Source organism: Apium graveolens, chromosome 11 (genome assembly GCF_009905375.1).
Source record: "Apium graveolens cultivar Ventura chromosome 11, ASM990537v1, whole genome shotgun sequence".
Lineage (NCBI taxonomy): Eukaryota > Viridiplantae > Streptophyta > Magnoliopsida > Apiales > Apiaceae > Apium > Apium graveolens.
The window spans coordinates 14,561,813-14,581,558 of record NC_133657.1 but is presented as its reverse complement, the minus strand read 5'-3'; the positions used below and the strand labels follow the sequence as shown (position 1 = coordinate 14,581,558).

The 19,746-nt window shown below is 36.8% G+C and overlaps 2 protein-coding genes across 2 annotated transcripts; both read left to right on the top strand.

Annotated features, from left to right (window-relative positions):
- Positions 1–3,769: 3,769 nt before the first annotated feature.
- On the top strand, positions 3,770–4,375 carry LOC141695372 (uncharacterized). Its single transcript, XM_074499621.1, has one exon. The coding sequence runs from the start codon at positions 3,770–3,772 to the stop codon at positions 4,373–4,375; it is 606 nt and encodes a 201-aa protein (XP_074355722.1).
- A 383-nt stretch (positions 4,376–4,758) lies between these two features.
- On the top strand, positions 4,759–5,642 carry LOC141696877 (early nodulin-like protein 14). Its single transcript, XM_074501013.1, has 2 exons — positions 4,759–5,111; positions 5,193–5,642. The coding sequence occupies exons 1-2, from the start codon at positions 4,928–4,930 to the stop codon at positions 5,585–5,587; spliced, it is 579 nt and encodes a 192-aa protein (XP_074357114.1). The 5' UTR covers positions 4,759–4,927; the 3' UTR covers positions 5,588–5,642.
- The last annotated feature ends 14,104 nt before the right edge of the window (positions 5,643–19,746 follow it).

The following is a 19,746-nucleotide window of genomic DNA, read 5'->3' as shown; positions in this document are numbered from 1 at the left end:
TGGTAAGGAAAAATATTTGAATTTAAATGAAACAATTTTAAAGGGATTTACAACAACCTCAAATCTGGTTTATGATTTAAATGAGGAGGAGAGTGAAATCATACAACTGGAGGATCGAAAAAGGCGGAGAGGATTATCTAACCAAGTGCGTCAAATGGATGTTGACTTAGGAGAGAAATTTTCGGGTATTCAGACAGATGAGTGCCAACAAGAGGCTGACATTTCTGATGGGGATTTGGCAGTCACTTTTCAACACAGTCCGGCTGAGCTTGCTAAGCAAGCCAGCCATTCAAAATGAATGCCATTGCTTGGAACTGTCGAGGTGTGGGCTCACCTCGTACAATTCGTTTATTGAAGGAGATGATTAAGTCTCACAAGCCTGATGTTTTATTCTTATCAGAAACTTTAGCAGATAATAACAAGATTGATTATCTTGCAGCAAAAATTGGTTTTGTAAATTTTTTTTCAGTAGAGAAGCATGGTAGAGGAGGAGGGCTTGTAGTTTTTTGGAGTAATAAAATTAATGTTTCTGTCTTTGGTTCTTCTGATAACCATATTGATATCATAATCCAGGAAAATTCAGGTTATAAGTGTAGGTTGACTTGCTTTTATGGGTTTCCAGAAATGCAGAGGAGACAAGAGTCATGGAACCTTCTTCGTCACTTATCTTCTGTTTCTCATTTAGCATGGTGCGTGTTTGGGGATTTTAATGACTTGCTTTATAGTAGTGACAAAAGAGGAAAGAATGAACATCCTTATAGCTTGATGGAAGGTTTCCGTAAGGCCATTGATGATGCGTCACTGATTGAACTGGAGCTTAAAGATGGTGAATTTACTTGGGAGAAAAGTAGGGGTACGACAAGTTGGGTCCAGGAAAAATTGGATAGATGTTTTGCAACTGAAGCTTGGTGGAGCAAATTCCCGTTATGTATGTTATCTGTTTTCCATGTGACAGCTTCAGACCATGATCCAATAAAACTTGAGCTTATGTGTACATCTATTTCTAAGAAGCAGTTCAGGTTCCGTTTCGAAAATACGTGGTTGAAGGAACCCAATTTCTATGCAGAGGTTTCGAGCTTTTGGCAACAGCTTCCAGCTATTCACTTGCTCCCAAAACTTGTTGAGCTATCCAGATATATGTCGCATTGGGGAAGAGAATTTTTTAATAAATTCAGAGAAAAAGTCATACGGCAGAAAAAAGTTATTGATGAGCTTAAAGTTAGGGAGGATGATGACGACATTCAGTTGTACTTTAAGGAGGAAGAAAGATTGAACGAGCTATTAATACATGAGGAAGTGTACTGGCAATAGAGAGCAAAAAAGCTCTGGCTTAACGAGGGTGATTCTAATTCACGTTTCTTTCATGCAGCAGCATCTAAAAGAAAGAAATTGAACCACATTGCATCTCTAAAATCAGAGGAAGGGACACTGGTCTCCAATCAAGTGGAGATGTGCAACATTTTGCAAAGGAACTTTAGCCAGATTTTCATGAAGTCTAATAATTGTAGTATTCCCCCGATTAGCACTGATACATCTGTTATAACGGATAGTCATAATGATTTGCTTATAGCTGAGCTAACTTTTGCTGAGTTTACTAAGGTTGTTAAAGATATGCATCCGGATAAAGCTAGTGGGCCAGATGGACTAAATCCGACATTCTTCCAGCACTTTTGGAAACTCCTTGGTAAAGAAGTTTTCAAATGTTCTTGTCAATGGCTTAATGAAGGTAAGTTCTCACTTGATGTTAATGACACAACTTTAGTTCTTATTCCTAAAAAAGAACTGGTGGATGACCCCAAGGATCTCAGACCTATAGCTTTATGTAATGTACTCTATAAAATTATTGCTAAAGTACTAGCAAATAGATTACAAAAAATCCTCCCCCAAATTATTTCAGAGGAGCAATCTGCGTTTGTCCCTGGTAGACATATCACAGACAATGTGTTAGTAGCTTTCGAAATTCTGCATTACATGAAAAGGAAGAACAGTGGGCAAGATGGAGTAGTGGCTCTGAAACTTGATATAAGTAAAGCTTATGATCGAGTAAGTTGGGAATATCTTCGTCATAGAATGATTGTAATGGGCTTCTCAGAAAAATGGATTGCATGGGTAATGTTATGTGTCACTACTGTTTCCTATTCTATATCCTTTCAAGGCTCAATGATAGGACCTATAAATCCCACTCGAGGACTTCGACAAGGGGATCCCTTATCCCCTTATTTATTCCTCTTGTGCGTAGAAGGTTTGTCAGAAGCTCTAAGCTCAGCTGCTGGTAGTGGTACTATTAAGGGTTGCAGGATCTGTAATTCAGCCCCAGAGATCACGCACTTGCTTTTCGCTGATGATAGCTTCCTGTTCTTTAATGCATCGAGTACTGAAGCTCATGAAATAAAAAGGGTGTTGAGTGTTTATGAGAATTATTCGGGGCAAGCAGTTAATTATCAAAAATCAGCTATATTTTTTAGCTCAAATGTTCGAATGGATAAACAAGAAGAGATCAAGGAAATCCTAGGTGTTATGAAAGATATTGGTGAAAGCAAGTACTTAGGTCTCCCTTCCCTGGTTGGTCGTTCTAAGAAGAAGGTATTTAGATATCTTAAAGAGCAAGTGATCAAGAAAATGGAGGGATGGAGTTCTAGGTTATTATCACGTGCTGGTAGACTGGTTATGTTAAAAAATATTTTACAAGCTATTCCGTCCTATGCAATGTCATGTTTCCTGTTGCCCAAATTAATATGTGAAGAAATTCAACGAGTTATGAATGCTTATTGGTGGCAGAATAATTCAGCAAACAACAAAGGTATCAAATGGCTAAGCTGGCAGAAAATGTGTATGTCAAAGGGCTGTGGTGGTTTGGGATTCAGAGATATTAGAGGTTTTAATATAGCTCTGTTAAGTAAGCAATGCTGGAAGCTAATTAATGAACCAACCTCTTTGATGGCCAGAATGCTTAAAGCTAAATATTACCCGAATAGCCACTTTTTACAATCTGACAGGAAGGGGGGCGTTAGCTATACATGGGCTGGTATTTGGGAAGCCAAGGAGGAAATGAAGAATAGGCTCAGGTGGGTACTTGGTGATGGAAAATCTATTAAAATCAGTGAAGACAGATGGTTGAGATCTAAGGAGGATTACTGTGTTAATAGGAGTAGTGTGGTTGGCGATGTGGAGCATTTAACTGTTAGTGATTTTTTTCTGGAGAACACGAGAACTTGGGACGTTGTTAAGTTAAATGAGTACTTCTGCAGTGATGATGTTGCAGCTATTGTGAAGACTTGAATTCCCCAAAGGTATACAACAGACAGGGTGGCCTGGACTCATTCCAAGAATGGGACGTATACGGTAAAATCAGGTTATTTTCAATGGTGTCAAAATCACTTGCCTGTGGATGCAGTGCAAAGCTCAAGAGGGTGGAGTGTGATCTGGAAACTTGCAATACCTCATAAGGTTAAAGTGTTTCTTTGGAGGTTTTGTCGTAATACTTTGCCAGTAAGGATTCTGCTGCGAGGAAGAGGAATCTCACTACCAATAGTATGCTCGATGTGCACTGGGGATATTGAACACTTGAGACATTTATTTTTTGAATGTCAGTTTGCTAGAAGTTGTTGGAACTATATGGGAGTGGATGTTAATAGGTGGTATATTGAAGATAGTACTGAATGGTTACTCAGGAAGTTAGCAGATGGGCCAAAACAAGAATTGCTTAAAATTTCAATGGTGCTAGGGCATTTGGTTCAGAAGAAACAAACATATCTTTGAACAAAGATCAATGTCTCCAGAAGCAGTAATGGAGTGGAGTAGAAAGCAATTCACCGATTGGCAGGAAGCAAATGCAAAGTCTATTAATAGTCTAGAGGTTCAGGAAAACACAAGTATCTCAGACTGTAAATGGAAGGCTCCAGAAATGGGTTGCATAAAAATAAATGTGGATGCTGCTGTGAAGGAAGGACAGGATTGGTTTGCTATAGGGATGGTGGCTAGGAATCATCTGGGGCATTTTCTGGGTGGAAAAACGATGAAGCTGGCAGGAAGGGTGTCGGTTGTGGAGGTAGAGATGGTGGGTATCTCCGAAGCTATGTCGTGGGCTATTGATGGTATACCAGGAGATGTAGTTGTGGAGAGTGATTCGTTGATCAGTGTTCAAAATGTACTTCAAGCAAAGGAAAACTTGTTAGAGATTGGTGATCTTATGCAGCAGTGCAGGGATATTCTTCAAGAGAATAGTAGGTTATCTTTATCTTTTTCTAGAAACCAAGCTAACAGGGCAGCTCATTGTATGGCTAGAATATCCTGTGAAGTTAATGGTTTCATGATTATCTCGTCTCCTCCGAGTCAATTGTTGGAGATATTATTGTCAGAAAGTTCAGTTTATTAATGAAATATCCTTTTTCTAAAAAAAAAAAAAACTCCTTAAAATTTTATAGGCAGGGGCATGTAAATATTCGTAGGGTTAATTTTCCAAATAAGGTTATTTTTACTTTTACATGTTAATTACTGGAACTTTCTGACAAAATATGCAAATAATTTATACGGTTTTAGTCGAGTAAAGTACATTCTGTAATATTCCATATTTTCCAATATGAGAAAAAACACAATCTTTTTAATTTATGTCAAATCTTACGAAAGAGGCCAGTTGGAGGCAGTGAATATCTGTGCAGATTTATACGTTATTTTTTACATATGAGTTGATTACCAAGATATTAATATCGACATAAATACCTTCTTCACTGTTGTTTTTGACTTGAAAATTGTATAACATTGTATAACCGTAAATCCAAAATATTGCCGGCAACGGTAACAATATTCTCATCATAAACTAGCTGTATATTCGCGGCGCTCTATATATTCATATATCACCCCCTAGCTAGACTGATTACTGTAGGATAAATAAAATTAAAAACTCTAGTTTATTTTGTGTTTGCATACAATGGTCACTCATGCATCTCCGATCAGCTTCTGTAATGTGCTGATATTTTTGATTTTATTAACAAGCTCATCATCTCAGGCTCATGAGTTTCATGTTGGTGGCAAACGTGGATGGGGACTAAAACCTTCTAAAAGATACAAAGATTGGGCTTGCAAAACTCGGTTTCAAGTTGGCGATTCTCTCGGTAATTATCACCACTCTCACACCTCTTATTCTTGAAATTTAAGGGAAAATGTGTGCTTAAATGAAGATTTTATTGTCGCAGTTTTCAGGTACAAAAATGGGACAGATTCGGTTCTAGTTGTTGATCGAGATGACTACGCTACATGCAACAAATCAAGTCCCATACGTATATTAGAAAACAATGGTGAACACTCAAAATTCGAGTTGGATCACTGGGGTCTTTTTTATTTTATAAGTGGCAAGGCTGATAACTGCAAGAAAGGTGAAAAGATAGTGATATTAGTCATTGCACCTAGAAACTCCACTCACACTTCTCCTTCTCCAGCACCATCTCCAGCTCCTGTGATCCATGATTTTCCTCCATCTCCGTCGCCATCTCCCACTGCAATGGCACCGGGACCTGCCTCTGGATCAGCAGCTCATAGTGGTGGCCTAGTGTTCTGTTTGTTGAGTTTGGTCTCTGTTTTGTTATGCTAAACTGTCCGAGATGAACAAAATTTAAGTTCATAAATAAAATATGTGCCTTCTGTCATGGTGGTTGATTCCATTTTAAGTTTTTTTTTTATGATTTATCTTTTTTGTACTATAAAATCACATGTTAAGATTATTATTTAGACGGAAATATCTTTAGGGTAAAGTTGCAAAAATGATATATAAGGGATGAGCTAAGAGCGTGTTGGACTTGGACTTGCTCTAACATAAGTTTATAAGTTTAAATAAAACCAGTAGTAGAATTGAATAATCATATCTCATGCCCTGGCGCACCGAGTGATTACTGAACAACCCCTGCTATAAGGATTCACCTTGCCTGAGGAACCACAATTGTAATAAGAATTACCACGGTAATCACAGGGCACACGGTCCTTACTCAACGCACCATAGCTTATATATTGACTTCTTCGGCTAAGCATTCTCCGGCTTGTCTCTGAATCCGTCATCATTTCTTCCTCCACCCTCATGCAATCTTCTACAATGTTTCCTGATCCGCATTCAATTCGAGGTCGCCATACGTAATAAGATACTGTGGGAATGTTTGTATCAGAATAATATTGCATAGATGCTGATATTGTAGCCATGGCTAATACTTGAAATAGTAGTATCAAGTTTATAAAATTAATTTCCATCGTAAAAAGACACCGAGTGAATGCTTGATTTGCTTAGGATGATTGGAAAAATAATATGAATGCTTAAGAGCTTCAAATAATCAAGATGGAGAAGGAGCTCAAGTGAAAGGCAAGTTTGTTGAAAATTGTGAAGGGACTGTCTCACTTATGTAACTGGCGTATTTTATAATATATTTATTCCCGATTCTTGCGACTGTATTCTCTGATACTTACTGGTTTTTATGAATATAAGTCGATTCTTTATAGTGAGTAATTAGTTATACGGTATTATAAGGCATTCAGTCATTTTGGCATACGTTCAGATTTTGAAGCAATTGGAATTTTCTTAATTTAAACTTAAATACAAAGTCTCATCTTAATTACTAACTAGTTAGCTGTCGTTGTATGTTTTGGTTTGGAAGCTTGATTGGACTTTTTTTTGCTTTATAGTGTCCAGTTTTCTCACTAAGATTTTGATCTCCCTTTCTGTTTCCGCTTTCTCATGTTCTGCACCATCATCATAAGCCCTATATGTCATCTGTTTCATTCGCAGTTCTTTAACTTCCCTTGATACTACCTAATGAATATTCAAGTAAATTGTTACAGTTAGTATTACTACGTATATATATGCTTATATATCAAAGACATTCCGAGTACCAAATATGTTACACTCTGCAACCTTTATATAATCCGTTAAAGCTCTTTTTGTGTCGAGGATGTTCCCTTGCCAAGTATAGATTTGATTAGCTGGTTCTATAGGACGACTGACACTGATAATTTCATCTCCTCCTCTGGCTTGGTTGATTTTCTTAAGAAGCTGTCTTTCCTCGACTAAATTCTTACTTCCATGATGTCTTCCATTGTGCAGCGTTACAATCTTATTTCACAATTCACATTTTGGAGCATATTAATTGACAAAAATTGTCTAATATAATGAAGTAAATTGAATAATGTGCATAGTTCAAGTTAGCTAAAATAGTCAGAAATACAAGTGTGCATAGGTCCGAGCTTACTTGTTCATGCTGGTAACATATGTGGTCACTATCTTTTCTCTGGAGTGGTTTTTTTGAAACATATAGATCGTAAAGAGATTCTTTTAATCGCCCTATCTCCTTTTCTTTCAACTCAATCTTTTGTTTTGTATTGAACAGATTACCATATGCTCCATGACAGTATGAGCTGTAGGTGGCGGGTCGCGAGAAGCATTTCCGTTTTTGGTCTAGCCTGACCTGTTTTACCTGTCGAAAAAGAACATGATCATCAGTAAAACTAATTGCTTTTTTTGTGTACAAGCTAAAGTTTGAAAAACAACCATCTTTGGTAAGTTTCATCGTAAACATTGTCAAAAACGTCAACTAGGCTTTTGTCTTTGTATACCTTCCCGATAGTATATGCCAACTAGGCAATTCACGCGGTTAACCGCAACCGCAAATTAACCGCAACCGCGGTTAACCGCAACCGCGGTTGCGGATGACAATTTTGTTAAAATAATATAAGCTAAACTTATTTTATAATATTAATTATCTAGAATGTTCTTGAAATATCTACTTTAGTCTTTTGAGTTCAAGTCCTTTGAGCTCTTGTCTTTTGAGTTCATGTCTCTTTGCTTTTCATGTTCCTAGAGAGTTACTAAATTTATTAAGGTACATGTACTAGAAACTTTCTAGGAGGTTCCATGTAGTCCTATAAATAGGACAATCTTCCAAGCTTTGTTATCATAAAAAAGTTTATCAAATCATTTGAGTGAAATACTTTTGTGAGTTTATTATATTTCTTTTGTGTGAGTAAGTTGTGTGGATTATTGAGAACAAGTTTCTTCTCTTTAATCTCCAACATTGTTATACACTTAAATTCCTACAAAGTGGTATCAAGAGCAAGGTTAAGAGATGGCTTCCAACAACAACATGTTGCAACCTCAACTTCCTCGTTTGACGGGAAAGAATTACAACCAATGGAGCATCCAAATGAAGGTTTTATATGGCTCTCAAGATCTTTGGGAAATTGTGGAGAATGGATATGAAGAACCGGAGAATCAAACAAATCTCTCAACACAACAATTAAACACTTTGAAGGAGAATCGAAAGAAAGACAAAAAGGCTCTCTACTTTATTTATCAAGCGGTGGATGAAGTAATTTTTGAGAGGATTTCAACGGCGTCAACATCAAAGGAGGCATGGGACATCCTCAACAAGGCATACAAGGGTGAAGAAAAAGTCAAAATGGTAAGGCTTCAAGCTCTAAGAGGTGAATTTGATTCACTAAATATGAAGGAAAGTGAAACGGTGGAGGAATATTATAATCGAACAATTTCGATTGTTAATCAACTTCGTGTAAATGGTGAAGATATTACGGATAGAAGAGTCTTGGAAAAAATTCTTCGTAGCATGACTCGAAAATTTGAGCATGTTGTTGTGGCTATTGAAGAATCAAAGGATATGAATACTTTCTCTCTTGAAGAATTGTTGGGCTCATTACAATCTCACGAACTCCGCATCAAACAATTTGACTCATCTCCTTCCGAGCAAGCTTTTCAAGTTCAAGACACTAATCGTGGTGGTTTTAGAGGAAGAGGTGGAAGAGGATCATTTCGTGGTCGAGGACAAGGAAGAGGAAAGGTGCCAAGTGAAACTTCTAGCACATATCAAAGAGGAAGAGGAAGAGCTCGTGGAGGTTACAATGGAAGAGGAAGAGGTAATTCTTTTAATTTTCAATGCCATTATTGTCATAAAAATGGGCATATGAAAAAAGATTGTTATAAAAGGATTAATGATGAAAAAGATGAATCAAATTTTCTACATGAAAATGTTGAGGAGAAAGATGAAAGTATGCTTCTTGTTAGTAATGTTCAAGAAGAATCTCTTGAAGATGTTTGGTATATCGATAGTGGTTGTAGTAACCACATGACCGGAAATAAAAATTGCTTTGTGAATTTTGATGAAAGTGTCCAACGAGAAGTCAAGACGGGTGACAACAAAAGGCTCATTGTCAAAGGTTGTGGGGATATTCCAATCCGAACAAAGCAAGGTACAAACTACATCTCTAATGTTTACTATGTACCCGATCTTAAACATAATCTTTTAAGTGTTGGGCAACTTACAAGAAAGGGACATCATGTGAATTTTAAAGATGATTTTTGTGTGATCAAAGATAAAAATGGTGTTCTTGTTGCAAGAGTCAAGATGACATCAACTAAAATGTTTCCATTGAAAATTCAAAGTGAGTCTCTTCCATGTTTTGCTAATATTGTGAATGACAAGTCTTGGCTTTGGCATCTTCGATATAATCACTTGAGTTTTAGCACTCTATCAAAGATATGTAAAGGTCATATGGTGAGAGGCATTCCAAATATTCAAAGGCAAGATCGAGTATGTGAAGATTGTATTTTTGGCAAGCATCATCGAGATCCATTTCCAAAAGAGAAGGCATGGCGAGCTAAAAAACCATTGGAATTGGTACATTCGGATTTATGTGGACCTATGCGCATAAACTCTATTGGAGGTAGCCGCTATTTTCTCACTTTTATTGATGATTATAGTCGCAAGATGTGGATTTATTTTCTCAAAGAAAAATCTCAAGTATTTGAAACATTTAAAGTTTTTAAAGCATATGTGGAGAAAGAAAGTGGTTATTCTTTAAAGACACTACGATCCGATCGTGGTGGTGAATATATGTCCCAAGAATTTGGAAGTTTTTTGAAGAAGCATGGCATTCGTCATCAACTAACGGTTCGCTCAACCCCTCAACAAAATGGGGTGGCCGAGAGAAAGAACCGAATAATCATGGAGCTTGTTCGAAGTATGTTGAAAACAAAAGGATTGCCTAAGATGTTTTGGGCCGAAGCGGTGGCATGTGCATGCTATGTTCTCAATCGTGCACCTACTAAAAGTGTACAAGAGAAGACTCCACAAGAAGCTTGGAGTCGTAAGAAGCCATGTGTCTCTCACTTTAGAATTTTTGGAAGCATTTGTTACTCTCATGTGCCCGATGAAAAGAGAGGCAAACTTGATGATAAATCCGAAAAAATGCATCTTTGTTGGTTATAGTGAAGCTTCCAAGGCATACAAATTATATAATCCAATTACAAAGAAGGTCATAATTAGCCGTGATGTAATTTTCAATGAGGAGGCTTCATGGGAATGGAAGAATGAGAAAGAAAGTTCAAGAATCTTTCTTGATGATGATGCATTTGAACCAATTGAAGAAGAAGGCTCCACTCCACCATCCAATTCTCCTCCAAGCTCGTCATCATCTTCAAGTTACGAATCACCACCTAGAAAGACAAGATCAATGGCGGACCTTTATGGAACAACCAGAAGAATTTTGGAAGATGAATTTGTTGATTTTGCCTTATATGCAAATGCGGATCCGGTTGCTTTTGATGATGCCGCTAAGGAAAATAAATGGAGGCAAGCTATGGATCAAGAAATTGAAGCAATTGAAAGAAATCAAACATGGGAGTTAGTTGAAGCTCCTAAGGAAAAGAAGCCCATTGGAGTCAAGTGGGTTTATAAGACAAAATTAAATGCACAAGGTGAAGTTGAAAAGCACAAGGCACGATTGGTTGTAAAAGGCTACAAGCAAAAATATGGGGTTGATTATAAAGAAGTATTTGCTCCCGTAGCACGCCTTGAAACCATCCGTTTGATCCTTTCTTTGGCCGCTCAAAATAAGTGGAAAGTTCACCAAATGGACGTCAAATCCGCTTTTTTAAATGGAGAATTACAAGAAGAGGTGTATATTGATCAACCACCGGGCTATGTAAAGAAGAATGAAGAAAATAAAGTCTATCGGTTGAAGAAGGCTTTGTATGGCCTAAAGCAAGCCCCTCGTGCATGGTATAGTCGCATAGATGAATATTTTGTGAAGATGGGATTCAAGAGGTGTCCATTTGAGCATACACTTTACATCAAGGAGAACAAAGGTAAAATTCTCATCATTGGCTTGTACGTGGATGATTTGATTTTTACGGGAAATAATGATGATGATATTGAAGAATTCAAGAATAATATGATGCAAGAATTTGAGATGACTGATTTGGGACTACTTCATTACTTTCTTGGTATTGAAGTAAAGCAAGATGAGAATGGCATTTTTATCTCTCAAGAAAAGTATGCAAGAGATTTGATGAAGAAGTTTAGAATGGAAGATGCAAAACCAAGTAGTACTCCCGTTGAAGTTGGCTTGAAATTGAGCATGAATGATGATTCTAAGTTTGTTGATCCTACATTATATAGAAGTCTTGTTGGAAGTTTGATGTACTTGACCGCCACTCGACCGGATATAACATATGGTGTTAGTTTGATTAGTAGATTCATGGAGCAACCAAAGAAGACACATTGGGAGGCCGGAAAAAGAATCTTGAGGTATGTTCGTGGAACACTTGGAGATGGAATTTATTATCAAAAGGGAAATGATACCAAGGTGATTGGATATTGCGATAGTGATTGGGCCGGAAGTATTGATGATAGTAAAAGCACTTCGGGAAATGTTTTCTTCACTGGCTCTAGTGCCATCACATGGATGTCAAAGAAGCAACAAGTTGTGGCTCTCTCGACGGCGGAGGCGGAATATATTTCTTTATCATTAGCTAGTTGTCAAGCTTTATGGATAACATGGGTGTTAGAGGACCTCAAGCATGCCACAAAAGAAAGTCCGATCATATATTGTGATAACAAGTCCGCTATAGCACTCACGGAAAATCCGGTGTTTCATGGGAAGAGCAAGCATATTAGAATCAAATATCATTTTATTCGAGACTTGGTGAAGAAAGGAGAAGTCGTGGTCGAACATTGCAAGACACAAGACCAAATTGGTGATATTTTCACTAAACCTTTGAGGCCCGACATTTTCAAGAAGTTGAAGAAGAAACTTGGCATGTGCAAAGTTTAGCTTAAGGGGGGCTGTTAAAATAATATAAGCTAAACTTATTTTATAATATTAATTATCTAGAATGTTCTTGAAATATCTACTTTAGTCTTTTGAGTTCAAGTCCTTTGAGCTCTTGTCTTTTGAGTTCATGTCTCTTTGCTTTTCATGTTCCTAGAGAGTTACTAAATTTATTAAGGTACATGTACTAGAAACTTTCTAGGAGGTTCCATGTAGTCCTATAAATAGGACAATCTTCCAAGCTTTGTTATCATAAAAAAGTTTATCAAATCATTTGAGTGAAATACTTTTGTGAGTTTATTATATTTCTTTTGTGTGAGTAAGTTGTGTGGATTATTGAGAACAAGTTTCTTCTCTTTAATCTCCAACATTGTTATACACTTAAATTCCTACAAATTTTCTAAAGCTGCTATTTGCGGTTTGGTTCGACTTTTACTCCAAAACCGATCCGATCCGAACCGCGTACACCCCTAGTGCACATGCTTAAAAAAGATATTCAACCAAACAAGATAATAATACAATATCTGGTATCTAAAACAAGTACCTTCAGTTTTCGTAGTTTCTCAATGATCTCCGGTTCCTCTTGCCACAGTTTTCTCAGTACCTCTGGAGTATCCGGAATTTTGAATTCAATACTCGTCTCTTCTATTTCTGCATAATACAGTCTAACAGGCTTTGTATATTCATATGTACTATTGCAGAAGACGGTCTGTGTTTTGGCTCTCGTCCTATCATTTCCAAAGCATTCCATCTACATATTAATTTCACTATATGTTAATATATCAATGATTACAATTGCAGATGGATGCAATGTTAAAAGATAAAAATTTTAATCCTTATGTGCATTGTCAAAGTGAGACTTCAATTTTGTAACAAAGGAAAAGGGAGTTAAATCTATACGTACCTTGAGTTTTTTGGAGCTAAGAGACGAGTGATATACTTGTGAAAATGAGTATAAATACGAGTGGAGAGAAGAGTAAAACACTTGTAAGGTACACAAAACAGAATCACACACTCACAGTGAGGAAGAAAGAGAAAACCAAATCCCATTCCCTTTCCATAAACATTGTTCATAATGTTCAATCTTTCGAAAGATGATTCTTAGAGACCCAACTCTATAAAATAGTTCGGGACCTAACAATAGTTACGGCCTAACAGTTTTGATTTTACAGTTGGGAATGTTGGTTAACAGGATCATCAACGGTGAAGCCATTATTGCAGTATTTAAAAGGACATGGTTGATCAGATTATGACTTGCTATTTTTTTCTAATCAAGTGAAATATGAGAAATCCATCAGAAAACAAAAAACATTCATTCTCTTATTCTAAAGGGAAGAAGTGTTATATAAAAGTTTGGAAGATTCCTCAACTAAGGGGAGAAATGGCAAGTGGAAAATAAAGTAAAACATATGTACACCACACCACACCATTATTGTTTGAAACTATGGATCCTATTGTACGGGAGAGGTGGTAAACACGAAGGTAATTTCCTAATGATCAGAAAAAGTGAGATTGCAAAGTTGTATGAACTGTAGACGTGATAACTCAACACTAGTATATGACAGGTGAATAATACTACAACTACACAAGAAATCGGGTAGAAATGAATACAAGGCAAATACAAAGAATCAAAAGATTAGAAGGAAGCTTGAATTCTGTTTACAGGTCACTGAAAAAAGTTCATTAATATGTTCATGCTTCAGTGAAGAATAAAGTTTAAAGACTTTCATAGTTTCAGAAGTGTTGAACATTCAGTATAAAAGTGCCATCAAATGATTTTAGTAATATCAGCATTGATTGAAGATAGACAGTGTTCGAAGCATAGGAATCTGAAGAATTGAAGACATGGTATAGACAGAGGTTAAAGAAGACAGCTGAAGTCTTGATGTTATACTCACTGACATGAGTTTATTTATATGTTCATGTATCAGTAAAGAACAATGAATGAAGTATTCAAGATTGTGATAGCAATGAAGACATTATCTAAGTACCATAAAAGATTCCAGTGAAAGTACACTTATTTATTGGCAGTCAGTGTTCGAAGCGATAAAGTTGTTGCCAGCTTAACAATGTAATCAAGGCTATAATACGAAGACCTGAATCGAAATTAGTCGTCTGTGAACCAGACCAGTTCACTAGGCGTCAACTATTCGTAAAAAGGAATCGGAGTATTATTTATAGAGGAATTGTTAAGGTGAAGAATATACTTGGATTGAATGTTTATTTGTTAAAGTATAAGAAGAAGTCTGTAGGGTATATAGCTAAGCAGCTTGAGGAATTGGCCAAGTTCAAAGTTTAATTGTTAACTTAAATAAATGTATTCAATGCACTTTAATATAGTTTATTTAATAAACTTAAAATGATTTATTTCATAAACTTTAAATAAGTTTATTTTATAAATATAAATTAGTATATTTTTATAAATTATATTTAAGTTTATTTTATAAATTAATTAAGTTATAATTTAGACTTAAAATTTCTCCGAAGGAAATTTATTCTCCTAGTTGTCAGCAGCGCAACTCATATTTACTAGGTGACATGGGGTCGCAAGTAAGAGTACACTACCTCATAGTAGTCTCTACTAAAAAGATTAACAAAGGCAAAGTTATTCAATGGCTCCTTCTGTGCGCAAGTAAAAAAAAAATGATTCCCAAGGTCGCAAGTCAGCACTCAACCACAACTTTATTGATTCAATCAATTAATTTATGTGGTAAACAATTAGCCACATATTTTTTATTGATATAAAAAGTCTACACTTGAAGCAAAAAAATAATGAATTGTTATGTTCATCTTTTCTCTCACAAATGCTGAAGAATTGAAGCAAAGAGAGATAGAGGAGATACACACTCAAATTTATATCCGTCAATCTTCTCACCGGAGTAACTTTATAATTCCCGATTTAACTCTTGTATATTCATAGGGGCTATTAATAACGTTACCCGGTAATTAAATCCTTAGACAAAGAAAAGCTAGATCTTTGTATATAATTTAATTTGTTGATCTTTGTAGTATCTAGGAACTTTGTTGTTCTTGGATTGTAGCCGGTTAATTTATTTACCGGAGTATAGAAACCCCTCACGGATTTATATATGAATATATATTTTCCCGAATATCTTGTAAACCTCGTTTTTAATGTCCTAAACACTATTCATCTCAAGAACACGGAACCACTAACCAAACACTAAATTATGTATCTATAAAATATTCAAAAAAAATTTAAATTTGGTAAGAATCGTATACAACCCCCCCCCCCCTTCTACGATACTTCGGGACCTAACAGCTACTTGTCCAACTTCATTCATCGCTCCTTTATTTCTTGAAGTAAGCTGCATCACCCATGTTTGCATCCTCTCCAATTGAGTATCACCACGAGTACGCATAACCAAATATCAATTAACATATTCATTCCTTGATCCTCATCAGTTTTAGAATTATATACACGGTTGTATAAACACTAATTACATATTATATATGTTCGAAATACATTTTAATACATACGTATATGAACTATAGATACATACATGTGTTAAAGAGTAGTTAAGAGTATTTAAGGAAAAGACCAATGACATTAATAGCGCGAATAAATCAGCTCATTTGCCTAATGTTGGATTTTGTGGAGTCTATTAATTAAGCCCATAAAAATAGACTATTCAAATTCAGATTCAGATTGGTTTATGGATTAGTCTACTTTTCAGATTTGGACTGTAATTTTGATTGAGGCCTAGTTTCTTCTCTTATAAATACTCATGTAATTGTAAAATAATAACACAACAAATTGTGAGAGATCAATACAAAATTATTGCGGCTTGTGGAGTAGGAATTTCCGAACCACGTAAATCTTTGTCTTGTGTGATTGTCGTTTATTTTCTTATTCATGTTTATTCGCTTTGGGTTTTGCTTTCGTTGTTGTATACTCAAAAACTGGTATCAAGAGCCTAGGTTTTTAGGCGAGTGGGAGCGATGGCAGAAGACGGGAAGGTAAAGATTGATAAATTTGATGGCAAAGATTATGGGTTTTGGAAGATGCAAATTGAGGATTATTTGTATCAGAAAAAACTACATGAACCGCTGGAAGAGAAGAAACCAACTACAATGAAGGATGAAGACTGGAAGCTTTTGGACAGGCAGGCTCTGGGGGTTGTCAGGTTGACTTTGGCGAAGAACGTTGCTTACAATACCATCAAGGAAATGATAACTTATGGTTTGATCAAGGCTTTGTCAAACATGTATGAGAATGCTTCAAATAAGGTGTATTTGATTCGCTTGTTAGTTTCCACTAGATTGAATGAAGGCGATTGTGTTGCTGATCATGTGAATGAATTTAATTCCATCCTAGCAAGATTGGCATTGGTGGATATTAAATTCGATGATGAAGTACAAGCCTTGTTGTTGGCATCCTCATTACCAGACAGTTGGTTGGGATTTGTCACTGCTATAAGTAATTCATCTGGGAGCGGTAAGATGACTTTTGATGGAGTTCGAGATTCGATTCTTGGAGAAGATATTCGTAGGAGAAACTCTGGAGAGTCGGCGGGTTCCTTGTTGAGTGTTGAGAGTAGAGGCAGAAAGTTCAAAAAGGGGCAGAATAAGGGGTGCAGCAGATCGAAGTCACAGAAGAGAGGACAATCCAAATATCGCAAGGATATTGTTTGTTGGAATTGTCAGAAGAAGGGTCACTTCAGAAATCAGTGCACGACTCCCACGGCTCCTAAAGGAAAGAGTAAAGAGGATAATTCAGCTAACGTAGTTGAAGAAGTGGAGGATGACGATGTTTTGATTTGTTGTGTTAAATGTTCGGTTGAATCATGGGTTATGGATTCTGGTGCATCATTCCATTCTACCCCTTGCAATGATTTAATGTTAAATTTCAGAGTTGGAAATTTTGGTAAAGTTCGTCTTGCTGAAGATGAGACTTTGGATATTGCGGGCATGGGAGATATTAATCTCAGAACCTCTTTGGGAACTAGCTGGACGTTGAAAGATGTAAGGTACATTCCTGGACTGAAGAAGATGTTGTTATTTGTGGGTCAGTTAGATAATGAAGGGTATCGAGTTACTTTCGGAGACAGACAGTGGAAGGTTATAAAGGGGAATTTGGTCATTGCTCGTGGAGAGAAAAAGGGGACTTTGTACATTGTTGAACAATCTAGCTATGAAGCAAATGCAGTTGCTAATGAGATTGAGTCTTCAACTTTGTGGCACCAAAGGATTGGTCATATGAGTGAAAAAGGCATGAAGATGTTAACTTCGAAGGGGAAGATTCCAGAGTTGAAGAATGTGGAAGTTGGATTCTGTGAGCCATGTGTTCTTGGAAAGCAGAAACGTGTTACTTTTGCAAAATCAGGGAGGACCCCCAAAGCTAAGAAGTTAGAGCTAGTTCATACAGATGTATATGGTCCAACAACAGTTGCGTCGTTGGGTGGATCTTGCTACTATGTCACTTTCATTGATGATTCCACTAGAAAGGTATGAGTTTATTTTTTGAAGAATAAATCAGATGTATTTGCTACTTTCAAGAAGTGGAAGACTGAAGTTGAAAATCAGACTAGTTTAAAAGTGAAGAGTTTGATGTCAGATAATGGAGGTGAATACAGTAGTGATGAGTTTAAAAGTTATTGCGCGGAATTTGGGATTAGAATGATTAAAACTATTCCAGAGATACCACAACAGAATGGTGTTGTAGAGCGCATGAATAGAACCTTGAATAAGAGGGCCAAGAGTATGAGATTACATGCAGGGTTACCAAAGATGTTTTGGACTGATGTAGTTAGCACAACTGCGTATCTCATAAATAGAGGACCTTCAATTCCTTTGGGGTTCAAGATTCCTGAAGAAGAGTGGCAGGAAAAAGAGGTAAATCTTTCACACATGCGAGTTTTTGGTTGTGTTTCTTATGTGCGTGTTAAAGATTCCGACAGGGACAAGCTTGATCCGAAAGCAAAGAAGTGTATCTTCATTGGTTATGGCTCAGATAATATGGGTTACCATTTCTGGGATGAACTGACTAAGAAGGTAGTTAGAAGTAGAGATGTTACTTTTAATGAGAATGCAGTGTATAAGGATAAGCTTATAGTCGATTCTAAGTTTACAAAGGAACAACCTGAGAAAGAGGAAGCAGTGCTTAAAGATATTACAGAAACAGATCTTGCAGGAAATAGTGGGAGTTCGGAAAATGTTGATGACAGGGTTCCAGTAACTCCACAGACTGAGGTAAGAAAATCTAGCAGAAGTGTGAGGCCACCACAAAGATATTCTCCTTCAGCATATTATATGTTATTGACCGAGAACAGGGAGCCTCAGTGTTATTCAGAGGCAGTACAAGTGGATGATTCAGTTCAGTGGAAATCAGCCATGGATGAGGAGATGAGTTCTCTTGAGAAGAATGAGACTTGGTCTTTAACAGAGTTACCAGCAGGAAAGAAGGCTTTACAGAATAAGTGGGTGTTCAGGATCAAAGAAGAACATGATGGCAGCAAGAGATACAAGGCAAGGTTAGTAGTCAAGGGTTGTCAACAGAAAAAGGGTATTGACTATACCGATATATTTTCTCCCGTTGTTAAGATGACTACAGTTAGAATTGTGCTAAGTATTGTGGCTGCAGAAGAGTTACATCTAGAGCAACTAGATATTAAGACTGCGTTCTTATATGGTGATCTTGAGGAAAACATCTACATGGTTCAGCCAGAGGGATTTCAGGTAGCTGGGAAAGAAAACCTTGTTTGCAAGCTTATAAAAAGCTTGTATGGTTTAAAGCAAGCACCGAGACAATGGTACTTGAAGTTTGACAGCTTTATGATGAAGAATGGGTACACGAGGAGTGCTATGGATCATTGTTGTTACTTTAAACAGATTGATTCATCTTATATCATATTATTGTTGTATGTTAATGACATGTTGATAGCAGGATCAAATATGAGGGAAATCAACAGGTTAAAGAGACAGATGTCTGAGGAGTTTGAGATGAAGGATATGGGTGCAACAAAACAAATACTTGGTATGAGCATCATAAGGGATAGAACTAAAGGTACTTTAAAATTATCTCAAGAAAAGTATATTGAGAAATTGTTGCAGAAATTCAGTGTCCAGGATGCGAAGACCAGAAGTACACCGTTGGCGAGTCACTTTAATCTCACAAAGAAGCAATCACCTAAAACGGATGAAGGCAAGAAAGATATGGCTAAAGTTCCTTATGCATCTGCAGTTGGCAGTTTAATGTATGCTATGGTGTGTACAAGGCCAGACATTACTCATGCAGTGGGAGTTGTTAGCAGATTTATGTCTAATCCAGGAAGAGAGCATTGGGAAGCAGTCAAGTGGTTGTTATGCTACTTGAAAGGCACATCCAAGGTTGCACTATGTTTCAGTAAGAAAGATGTTATCTTGGAAGGGTTATCTGATGCAGATTTGGGTGGATGTTTGGATACAAGAAAAAGTACAACGGGTTATATTTTCACTTTGGGTAGCACCGCAGTTAGTTGAATGTCTCGGCTTCAAAAAAGTGTTGCTCTTTCAACCACAGAAGTAGAATATATGGCTATCTCTGAAGCTAGCAAGGAGATGATTTGGTTGAAGAATTTTCTTGAGGAGTTGGGCAAGAAACAGGCGGATAGTTCTTTGTATAGCGAAAGTCAGAGTGTTATTCATCTT

Coding starts and splice junctions, on each gene's coding strand:
- LOC141696877 (XM_074501013.1), top strand. CDS start 4,928: ATGGTCACTCATGCATCTCCGATCAGCTTCTGTAATGTGCTGATATTT. Junction 5,112..5,192: donor TCAAGTTGGCGATTCTCTCG/GTAATTATCACC, acceptor TTATTGTCGCAG/TTTTCAGGTACAAAAATGGG.
- LOC141695372 (XM_074499621.1), top strand. CDS start 3,770: ATGTCTCCAGAAGCAGTAATGGAGTGGAGTAGAAAGCAATTCACCGAT.